At 39.3% G+C, this 12297-nt stretch overlaps 1 protein-coding gene across 1 annotated transcript in view; it reads right to left on the bottom strand.

Moving 5' to 3' along the window:
- The window catches only part of LOC102206305 (protein jagged-1b), a 60353-nt gene that overhangs the window by 43071 nt on the left and 4985 nt on the right, over positions 1–12297 (bottom strand). The window contains exon 2 of the mRNA XM_005742117.2: positions 9022–9351. Coding sequence (XP_005742174.1) covers positions 9022–9351 — 330 coding nt within the window. The remainder of the gene's footprint in view (positions 1–9021; positions 9352–12297) is intronic.

Here is a 12297-nt window from a genome sequence, read left to right as displayed (position 1 = left end):
TCAGAGCCGGGGCTCGAACCCGCAACCTTCCAATTACAAGATGAACTGCCAACTCTTGAGCCACGATTGACCTCCACAGTCACCAGATTTAAATCTAATGGAGTATCTTTGGGATGTGATCACACAGGAGATTCACATCACAAAGACTAGAATCTCTGAGGAATGTTTACAGCAGCTTGTTGAATTTTTGGCAAGGAGGTCCAACATGGTACTAGCTACGTGCGGCTAATGAAATGGCCGGTGATTGTATATTTTGACGTGTAGATATAGATAATCACTATCCACAGACCATCCATTTGAAACTACTGATCAGAGACCATTATGGAGGCATGGATATAAAATTGTTTGCATAAAAAATGACTTATCTGACTTAATTCTTTTAATGATTAATTGAAAACTGAAAATGTGTTGTCCTGAAAAACTAATTTCAAACTGACGATGCCACCACAGAGCTGTGGTTGAAGCAAACACTACTGCGTGTTGATGTCCAGTGTTTTGTTGACCCATCTATCTAATCGACCTCCTGTTGTAAAAACTAAACCTGAATTCTTCCTTTGTTACTATGTCATCTGAAAATGTCACATATAAGAATACAGCGGGCTGTGGGCCTTTGAATTAATTCTCTTTAACACAGATAGAGACACACAAAGACAACAGATTATCATGAGAGCTGAGAGGCTGACGGGAAAGAACTTGTCACACAAATGACAAGTGAAGATATTTGCATATGCCTGCACTTTGCATGTTGCTCTGAGCAGAGAGCCTTTGTTTTCGCCTACATGTGACCCGAGATAGCCTCGATAGCTCTTCTGATGAAGAGCCAAGTTGGATTAGACTTGTTGTGTTAAGATGTGAGAAATTTGTTGGTGGATTAACTTGAAAACAAGGAAGTAAAAAGATATTATCACCTCCCTCATTTTCTTTATCAAACAGTTGACAGTACACAGTGAATGGAGAGGATGACGATTTACATCTAGAGGTGATACACTGCCCGGCCAAAGCTGCCAAAACCTCACACCCTCTATTGTTTAGTTAGATTGCCTTTAGCGTTGATGGCAGCACACATTTGCTATTTTATCGCTTATGCTTATGCAGACTTACGTTCATTTTTCACAAAGATCCCATTGATGATGGGATCATGATCAAACCACTGCGTGTAGTCTTCTCCATCCCGTCCCAACGATTCTCAATAGAGTTAAATATATTCAGACGGTCAGCTGACCTGATTTTTGGGCACATAAGGTTAAAAAACTCAAGCAGTCAGATCATAACACTGCCTCCCCTGGACTGTACGGTGCACAATAGGCATGACCAGCTCAACACTTCATTCGCCTTTCTCATGACCTTCTTTGCTCAAGAGCTTGAACTTTGTGCTCCAGAGCAAAGAGAAGACTCTTTTATTCTCCCAACTAGCCTCAATGATGGTGAGATGGTGGTTTTCTTAGGGCTGCACTGCTGTTTAGACTCAGTCTCATGGCTTCTCCATTAGTTCTACAGCTGCTTTTTTAAAATTTTATGTTACCAAACATTTGACTGCTCTTTGTTCACAACCATTCAAGATTTTTTCCAACCACTGAAGGTGATGGTTCACTGATTTCCTTCTAGGTTTTAATAACATCTAAAACAGTTCTGATAGTTTCAACAATTTTCTTAGCTTTCTTTCTGAAACAGGACAACACGACTAAAGGATATAAGCTACTCATTGCATCAGCTGGGGTCAATAACCTGCTGCCAGCTGAAGGATACTAATCACTTCTGAAATTATCCAATGGAAGAAAAATTTTCTTAGTTAAAACATTCCATCTTAACACTTTGCTTGGATTACAACACTGGTCAACACGCATTTTGCTACTGGGATTCTTTTGCTGCACTTTAAGAAATTTCAACAATGCATTTCAGCATTTAAGAAACAATTTTGGTGAGGAAAGGTGAAGCCAAAATTAAGGAATGTGTTTTGGTTGATCCTGAATCTGTGAACTAATGCTTAATCATGAGTTCAAAAGGAAACTGAAGCCAACTGAATCAGCAGCATGGGAAGCATTAGTGCAGGTTATCCAGAATTTTCTTGGCAATCAGAGATCAGAGAGCGACACTGAGCTTGTGGATAACATGCTGGAAGCATATCAGCTGATGAGCGCTAGAATGTTACCGAAGAATGGCCATTTTTACATGCTCATCTGGACTTTTGTAGCACTGGGAAAATTTTCACCAACATATAAAAGTAGTGAAAACCCAACATCAGAGACAATTTAATCCACACATGATAGGTGACTACAGTTAGTTCTCACAAACAGAGACCAATGTGCAGCACAAGTGCAAAAGCAAGTGTCCCAAACATATTTGAGAATTCTGACCTTGTTTTATTTGGAGCAATATTAACTCTGGTATCATCTTCTGGTTTGTCTTTAGAAGAAAACATTAAAAAAATCTGTAGGAAATAAATTTGCCTTGCACAAAAAGTAAGAAAACGTGTGTCTCTTTGTTGTATAAAGCTTCTTGGCAATAAATCTTATGCTGTTGAAAAGCCTGTTTATTTACCCTTAAGTGATGCCCCGTTTCTAATGAAAATCCATTTGTGGGTTGAGCGGCAGAGCTTTTAGAATTGGGCATCTTGGCTCACGTTCTTACAGCCAGCATCAAAACAACTCATTATCTGTTAACGGTCAACATTTCTGCTATTTGTGCGCTCAGTGTGCTGCTTTTATCTCTACTCCTGACAACACAAAGAAAGACCCACATCAATGCAAACCCAAGAGATACATTTACCCTGAATGACAAGACTAAAGGCAAGAGGAAGTCAGTATTCACTAAACACACACACACTCGAAACCACATTCGTGCGCAGACTCTTTGCTGAATGTGAGTTTTTCCCAGCCATAGCCTCTAGCGGTGAACCTGACCATCAATGGGTTTTAACACTTGACATGAGGATTACAAATGGCGGGGACTTCACTCCATTCACTTTGTCCTAACAGGATTTCTGTGGCACCTATCAAATCGTCCTTTGTCGCAGTTTGTTTAAAAAAAAAAGAAGAAAAAAAAAAGGCGGGCATAACCAGACCTTGATAAACTAGTTGTGAGTCACAAAGGGTCAGGAAATATCAGATTCACGTCCCACATTGTCTGGTGAGTGCCGTTTTCACAGTGAATCAATACATATAGGAGACTCTCTCGCCCAAGAAAATGACTTCATAGGTCTTTTATGACGACGGTAAATACGATCTATACGTCTGTCTTAAAGTTAAGAAAACTTCAGTGGACTTGTAAGTGGAGAGCTTCAGGGATGACGTATTTTTGACTGAAAGTCAGCATCAACCTGGGTCCCTCAACAAAAAGTCAAACTTAGAAAAATGCTGTGGTACATAAAAGCATGTGGTATGTGTTTTACTCAACCAGTTAATATTCTACACTACTACTACTATTAATACAGTAAAATTAAAAGGTTAATTAATGTTAGGCTGTCAACAAAACTTCAGATTTACCACCACTAAGCTTTGTGCTATATGTGATAACACTGAATGTCCCTGAATATAATCATATAACCACTTATTCTAAAGCGCCATATTTACTTACACGTTTTATATTATGGAAAAAAAACACAGATCTTATTTTTAGGCAATTCAAATTTCAAAAGAATCTTTGATTTCAAGACAAAGCAAAAAGATCAGTACCCCGATTATTTAGAAAGTAGAGATTAATAACATCTGCACAACACTGAAAAAGGTGTGTTTAAAGCCCAACTATCAAAAATGAGACTCAAACTTCAGTTTCCGTGTCAAAGGTCCAATTTCTTCTGGAAATGCTTCTAATGTTCATTGAAGAAATGCTGATATTAGTAGGAACAAACAATTACTAAGATTATTTTATTGGATGACTTGTCTAAAACTCTCTTTCTGTCTCTGCGTTTGTTTGTTTCCTCTGCACCTTTAACTTTCACCGTTACGTTAGTGCATTGCTTTTCTTATTTCACTTCATGAAAACAGATTCACCAGTGAAATGAACATCAGATGAAGGCCATAAAGAAACAACCTCATATCTACGAAGTCTTTGAACTTTTCTGATCTCTGCTGAAACGCCACAGCTAAAATATTCCAGACCGCTGAGTATCCATGCATCTAACGCCGGGGTCAAAAAAAAGCCACGTCTCTCAGTCTATCTGTACCGTCACTGATAACCAGGAGGCAAAGCTAAACTCTGCATTTTCATTTTCAAAGACAGACTGAAAATAGCAACGATATCCTATTTCATCCTCTGTCACTCGAGGGATGATTCGTCTGCACTTTTCACATAATAAGCAAACGAAAAACATTAAATGTTGTTACACTGTGACATTTTGTAAAGTTTCCTCACTGAAAAATAAGCTTGTTTGTCAGGAGCAGATTGACACCACTTGGGACTCGAATAATGCTAAAGCCGTGATACCTTAAGCGTGGTGTAAAGACTGGAAACGGGAAAACCAGCAAACCTGACTTCAGACTTCAAAAGGATAGCAATGCAAACTCACTGCTACATTTGGTAAAATGGTAACTGCCCTGCATTTGTATAGCGCTTTTCTAGTCCCAAAGGACCCCAAAGCGCTTCACACTACATTCAGTGATTTCACTACTTACATCAGATTTTACGCATCAAGACATAATTTTTGAAAAAAAAGTGCATTATTTATATATAAACCACCTTTAGCAGCAATAACTTGAAGTAGCGGTTTTCTTTCTTGCCGAGGAATTTTGAACCACTCTTCTTTACAGCATTGCTTCAGTTCATTGAGGGTTGCAGGAATTTGTTTATGCAGAGCTCTCTTAAGGTCCCTTCACAGTATTTTGAGTCAGGTTGAGGTCTGGTTGTTGACTGGGCCATTGCAAAACCTATATTCTTTGTTTTTGTCATCCATTCTGCTGTAGTTTACTGCTGTGGTTGCAATCATTATCCTGTTGCATGAATCAATTTGAGCCAAGCTTTAGCTGTGAGACAGATGGCCTACGTTTGACTCTAGAGTTCACGATCAAGGTGCGCAGGTGGCTGCAAAAAAAGCCCAAATCATCACCTTTCCACCACTGTGCTTGACAGTTATGATGAGGTTTGATATGACATTTTCCTTCTATTATGCATTTTCTCCAAATGTGTTACTGTGCATCTTTTTAGAGATAAGAAGCTGTCTTTCTGCAACTTTTTCAAACAAACCATGCTTATTCAGTCTTTCTCTAATTGTACTGTCATGAACTTAAAGAGAAAGGTATTAGTCTTCACATTGAACATGTAACGAAAAGTTGAACTATTCTCATAAAAGCCTCTCAGAGAGGCTGCCTTTCAGTAAAGCTTTTACAGGTGCTCTAAAACCAATAGAAAAAGCTGATTTAGCCTTAAGCTGAGAAATCATGGCACAGACTTACAGGAGCCTAATAGCGATGGACCCCTGCAGTCGTTTTTGATAGCATGATACGCAAACCAAACAAAACACGAAAAATTACAGCTACATAAACAAATGCAGACAAAAACACAGGCGCGCATTTCCCTGAAGAGATTAGTGTGAGAAATGAAGACTGCACATGTGAGCGGAGGGCAGGGGACAGAAAGAGCTCACCTTTCCTCATAATGACTTTGCTCACCTGTTCATCCCCTCACCTGGGGCAGGGGGATCACTCTACCTCCCTCACCCACCACCCACTACCTTCCACCTCCCAGAGATGGCCAGATAAAGCAGGCCTTTCAGTTGAAAATGCTCTAAGGTTGCCACAGAGTGTCCCGGCTCTCTCTCCCCTGAAGCCCAGCCCGCCCTGCGGCTCGGCCCTGAAACTGATCCAGGTAAAGCTTTCTGACGGAGAACTTTCTCACACTCGTACCTGCCAGTCACGCACTTCCCCGGTGAAAAGTGTGACACACGCACTAGCTATACAGCGCACACATGAAAACTCACACAAAAGCAAACTATACACAGATAAGGGAAGATAATTGGCTCTGGGACAGGGAGTCTCACAGGTAAATGGACTGATACTAATCAAGAAAAAGAAACCTAAACCAAAGCTGTGTAACATTCCTCTGTGTGTGTTTGTACTTAGATTGTTGCAGGGACATAAACTGTTTTCAGTCACACTGCAGGAACAATAACCAAGCCCCCATAACATAAATCAATTAATTTCAGTATGAAGGGTTAGTTTTCAGGTTTAGCGTAAGTCTCCGGGAAATTAATGTGAGTCAAAGTAACGTCCTCTGAAGTAAAGGAAATACTGCAGACATATTAGGTGTGTGTGTGTGTGTTTCTGAAGCCTCACCTGGGGGTTTTGTGCTACATAACAAACATTATTACGACATAATATGATTATGGCTTAGAAGCGTGAGGTCTTTGACTGCCATTTCTGTAATTCTTTCATTATGAGAAACAAGCTGGGAGCGATCAAAGACAAAGAAAGGGTAACAGGAAATACTGCAGGAGCATTTCTTCAGTGCAAGAAACAAACAAAACCTTTTCACATCCACGGGAAAATTGTGGATGACTTCTATGTGTCCTTGCCAAGACATTTTGAACAGATTCTCTTAGCTCTGGTTTCACCGATAAACAAGAGTTAAATGTGAGAATAAAGTACAGTAAAGGAGTGACTAATGAGCACCCAGATGGACTAATGGATTCTTAGAAAATGGGTTGATGGGAAGAGATAAGTGCTATGCCTAATTACTGTATTTGTGTTACACTGTGATTAAACCTTTTTACTCTCCTGTCATTTTAAGAGTCACGTGACACATGAAGACCCCACTTGCTGTTTTATTCCAACAGCTGCACCTTCCCCCGAACCTCTGAAAAGGCTAACACTTGAAAGGTACTTACTTTTCGAATGTTTTATTTTTATTTTTACCTAAACAATCAATCGCTTATGCTATTAGCACTCCACTGTGTTTTACAGATGCTTCAATGTTGCTCTTCTTTCCTGACTGCATCTTTAAAATTTGACAATCATTTGAAACTAAAATTTCACTCCATAAGACACTGAACCATCTTATTAGGCAAAAACAAAACTATTTTATGCGTTTCAAACTGTGTAAACTTTATTATTTTTCATGGATTCAATAAAATAAATTTGAAAAAATATGTTTCTGGCTGCAAGTAACAAAGTTCCTAAAGATACAATTTACATTTCGAAGGTTTCTGTTATGTGTGCACACAACAATAGTTCATCCCTTAAGTTAGGCGCCCTTTTTTTGTTTGAATGACTCATAGTTGAATGTTAATCGGTTCAACTATCAAAAACATTCCTCATAAAATGGTCAGGTAGAAGGATCAGAGAAAAAGGCAGCCAATGTCTAAAGAAAAACTACTTCTCAAGACCACTGCGAAAAAAAGTTACAAGAAAAGTCTGGCTCCTTGGAAGCATAAAGAAATGAGGGTTGGCACCGTAGTTTTGCATAGTGCTTTACATACATACAGCACATGTAAATGATATAATAGACAGAAATACACATTTTTAAAAGAGGCTTCTGTGAGTGCACATATTTGTGGCCTTTTTAGCTTCTGGATGCTTTATTGGGGAAACAAAAATTAAATGGATAAACAGGGATAGATGGAGCACTGGAGGAGGAAGAAAGAAGTTAGATTGAATAATCAATTGACCACACGTGCCTACTGTTGTGCTAATTGCAGATTAATTGTTCTGCTCTGTAAAGAGGACCCAAGACACAAGTAGTTCAATATGAGTTGAAGAAACCTCCAGAAACTTTCTGTAACATAAGGAACAGAACGTTTTAAAGATGTGGAGGTGTGAAGTGATGGGAAAAACAGTGGAATGGAGTGAAAAGCAAACCAAACAAGTAACCAAGTTTAGGCAGACTGTGCTCACCTTCTTGGTTTAGACACAAAAGTTTCAGTTCCAGTGTATGAAGCCAGCCAACATATTAAATTATGGTGACAATGTTGGTAATCGTCATTTTTGCACTGACAGTTACCAACGTAATTACCACACTAATGGCCACCAGGCTAATGGCTAGTGTGGTGGCCATTAGTGTGGTGGAGATGTTGAAGGCCGTTACATTTTGACACCAGTTTAATGATACATGGGCTGCATTCATTTCGTGCTTTTCTAGGTTTTCTTCTAGTCTTACTGATTACCCAGAGTGCTTCACCAGCAATCTCCGTGATTGCATTTGGAATAAAGCTCAGAGACTGAACAGGACCTCGTATGCTGCACAGTTAAATGCAGCAGTCTCTGACTCTAGGCCCTTTGCTGCATCCCTTCCCCTCACTCTCCTTTCTCCACCTCACTATACTGTCTAATAAAGGTAAAAAGGCCCACAAGAATGTGGATGAATGAAATGCACACTAGTGTACTCTCCCTTGTAAACAGCAGAAAGTCGCCAAGGGCCGCTACAGGATTGCAGGAAGAACTTTAAGATTAGCATATACTAAATACAAAAAATAGCCATTCTGCTGGTAAATGGCCTCATTCTATTCAAGCAGTCTTCAAGTCTAACTGTAGACTTTCTCCCAAAACCTACATGCGCGCAGCACCTTTTTCTGAGCCTTTATGTACTTTCTGTCACACTGACACGGATGCATCAGAGGCAATTTGGGGGTGATAGTCACACTCATTCTGAATCACAGCTGCATCACTCTCATTTTCAGGTTTGTGTGTTTTTGCTCATAAACCAAAGATCACAAATATCCAAAAATTCTAATCATGGGCAACAAGAAAATCTGTGTCAAACACTGTCAAATATTTTCATTTCATTCTTTTAATAACCCTTTAACAGCTTAGATCAGGTCTTCTTGGGTCAGTCTGGGAGATGTAAGATGTGTGATTCACCAGGAAGATTATCTTTCTTTCATGAGCACATTAGCAAATTCTGTGTTTTCCATATTGTAATACTCTAGTAGAAAAATATGTTGTGGTTATTGTGATACAAAAGCATGTGAGCATGAAGCTCTGAGTGTCATCGTTATTCTCCTCTAGCCTCAGTTTGAGTGTATTGTTTCCCACTTGAAGCTTAGCCTGTTCCCTTGGTAACCATACTGCTAACCATCACTGCCCCTGTACTTACCGGCCAGGCGTACTGGAAAGGAATGACAATGTGTCCATTACTCCTGTCCTCTCCTCCTCCCCCCCTGTCGTGTCCTCTGTGGTGGAACAACTGGGAGTTTCCACCCAGGACACCCGTACTGCCGGTACCAAAGGTGCAGGCTCCAGTTGGGGCGACCCGGGCCTGGTACTCCTTGAGGCAGGCCTGGAAGAAAGTGTCACACTGGTCCCTGGCAGAGCAGTGCTGTGCTCCGCTGGCCTGGAGATCACAGCATTCTCCTGTTTGCAGACGTCCATGTGGGTTCTGAAAGTGTCGGATCTGAAGCTCAAACATCCCAACCGCACAGACAGCCTGAATCCAGAGAGAGCAGAGAGGAGAGCAAAGGAGAGAATTGCATTAATATATTATCAAACTTGCACAGTTAAGGCCATTCTCACCCACTGTAGTGATGGAAGATCACCAAGTAATGGCAGGTGATTTACATTTACAGGCCATTTTAGGTTGTGTAAAAATTCACGTCATTGCTGTGTCTTGCTTCAAGTTCTACTTAAAAATGTCTCATTAGGACAGGAAGTGAAAGAAAGTAATTGCAAAAGCTTTTAAGTTATAAGAGGAGTTGTTTTATCTTTTTATCATTTATAAAATCAAACAATGTTTAAATTACAGTTGGTGCAAAGTTAGAAACCAATTAATCTTAAAAAATGGACCGCAGGCCTTTCCAGAAACATACAAGAGAAGCCTCTGATGAGCTGTAACATTAGAGACGTTATAAGAGAGAGACAGGGCAATCAAAGAAACCTTCATTGAAATCTATGGGCGAACTCTGCCTCGGGAAAGATGGTGGTGCAAGTTTAACATCCAGGGGGAAAAGCTCATTTCAGCTGAATGTCAGTAAACCTTTCAGATGTTAGGTTTTAGATTTTACTGCTGATTATATGCATCCAGTTTTATGTCTCAGTGATCAATGATTTACCATACATAGCACTTTAAAATACCTGCCCAAATAAATGCACTGAGGTGTCTGAAGATGGCTGCTGAATGCTGAGGTTTCTGGTTACTGAAAAACTAAGAATGTAAGTGCATGAAAGTTAAGACTTCTTATCCTAAGGATTTAACAGGATTTCACAATTATTCGTGTCTAAAAAGTGTTATGTGTTTTCTTAAAATCCTAGACTGAACCTAGACTTGTAGACAAAAACAGGTAGCCTACTTTACTGACACTATCTCCTTAGCAATGACAAACAGAGATTACCTTGGACAACTAAAAATATTGTCCTTTTTTCTTGTTTAAAATATTTGTCATATACATATTTATATATACCTTAAAGTTATCTTAATTGGCTTTCTACAATATTTCAGGCAACTTGCAAATAGTTTCATTGACATTATCATTGTTTGTATTGTTCTAATCAATATTTATTAAAAATTACTCTTGATTTTGGGCCATTTTGTTCACCCACAGTATTGAAAATGGTAATAACTATTTGTAATTCCATTATCATGACAGCCTTAGTGCAGACGATAGAGTGAAATATCAATTTACCCACATAATACGAAAAAGCAAATGCAAGTGTATTTCACAGAATGTCAAACTAGTCCTCTAACTGGAATATTTAATATTTATAAAGACTTGCTTTAAGAGCTAGAATATTTCTGAAACTGAACAATTACCCTCACACAAATAACCAGCTTCACCAGATGTTTCTATGGCTGCCCTCCCTTTATTGCAGAATTCAATCACTTCCACTGACAGTTCAGCTGAGCAGACTTTTTTTTTTACAGTGAGATTTTTCATGTTAAAGTTTATTATGTGATTCCAGCAGTTTATAACATATAAGAAAAAGAAGTCCTTCTCCCTGTCAGTCACTTGAGCTTGATTTATGCATTTCATCCACAGTTATTTAATAGTTTAGATATTAATTTACATGATAGGGGTTGACTAACTCAAACACCATCATATAGTTAAAATAAACAAAAATGCGCAATGAAACTTTGAGAGACGGCTATCGTGTTTCCTCTAATGTACTGTCTCAGTGCCTCTGGGAATCAGCAGCGGCCTGCATGTCTCCTCTCCACCATCTGTTTATCAGTACGTACAAGACAACAGCGTTCAAAAAGCAAGCAACAGAGAGAGAAAGGGGGGAAGAAGACATGATGACATAACTTTGATTCCCATAACTTTGTTTGACCTCTAGTGAAGAGAAAAACAGACGTTTCCATTTACAACCAATGTCTCCCAAAAAGTTGGAACGCTGTGTAGAATATAAATACTAGAACATGGTAGTTTAAAAATGATTAAAAACCTATATTTGAATGAAAATAATCCAAAGACAACAAGTAAAATTATGTAACTGGGGAAAAATATTGAAACTAAGAATAAAAGTTAGAATGGGGGGGACACAAAAAGAAAAGAATGAAACAGACCTGGTGGAACATTTCATAATTAGATAACAAGTAATATGACTGGGTATTAAAAGAGCATTTATGAGAGGCCCGGGGTTTTAGGAGTAAAGCTTAATTTTTTTAATATAAATAACTTCATGGGCTTAGAAACATATGTTAAAGCCCTTGAATTGGCCTTAACAAGCAGAGGGAACAAAGTAGCAACATATAAATAAGATCGAAAAAACGTTGCCACCTTCGCTCAGTGAAAAATGTTGTCCTCCAAGCTGAAGAAAAGAGCAACCATCAAGTTCCTTATCAGGACAAATTTTAAAAGCCAGCATCAGTGATGACATGGGGGTGCATAAGTGCACATTAGTGAAGGTACCATTAATACTGAATATGCAGGTTTAGGAGAAACATATACAGCTGCAGATAATATCATTTTTTCCTCAGCAGGTTTTCTTTTTTCTGCAAGACAGACTAAATTCAGAAAGCATTCAAGAGCATGGTTTTGTCGTAAAAGTGAGATTAAGTCACCTGCCTGAATTCCAGATCTGGTACCCACGAAAACATTTAGCAGATTATGAAATAGAAAAATATCTCTGTCCCCATAAAAATTTAAAAAAATGATCTCAAGCGCTGGTGAGATCACTCATTGGATTCCAAAGTCCCATCTTAAAAGTTCAAGCTGAGCATTGGGCGACCATGGCTCAGGGGATTGGGAAGTGCATCTGTAACCGGAAGGTCGCCGGTTTGATTCCTGGGCTCTCTGTCCTGGTCGTTGTGTCCTTGGGCAAGACATTTTACCCTACCGCCTACTGGTGTTGGCCAGAGGGGTCGATGGCGCGATATGGCAGCCTCGCTTCTGTCAGTCTGCCCCAGGGCAGCTGTGGCTACAACCGTAGCTGCCTC

The sequence above is a fragment of the Pundamilia nyererei genome, unplaced genomic scaffold (assembly GCF_000239375.1).
Source record: "Pundamilia nyererei isolate P.nyererei 1_Seehausen unplaced genomic scaffold, PunNye1.0 scaffold00117, whole genome shotgun sequence".
In the NCBI taxonomy this organism is placed as follows: Eukaryota; Metazoa; Chordata; class Actinopteri; order Cichliformes; family Cichlidae; genus Pundamilia; species Pundamilia nyererei.
Note: the sequence above shows the minus strand (reverse complement) of the source record. Positions and strands in the feature narration are given on the sequence as shown.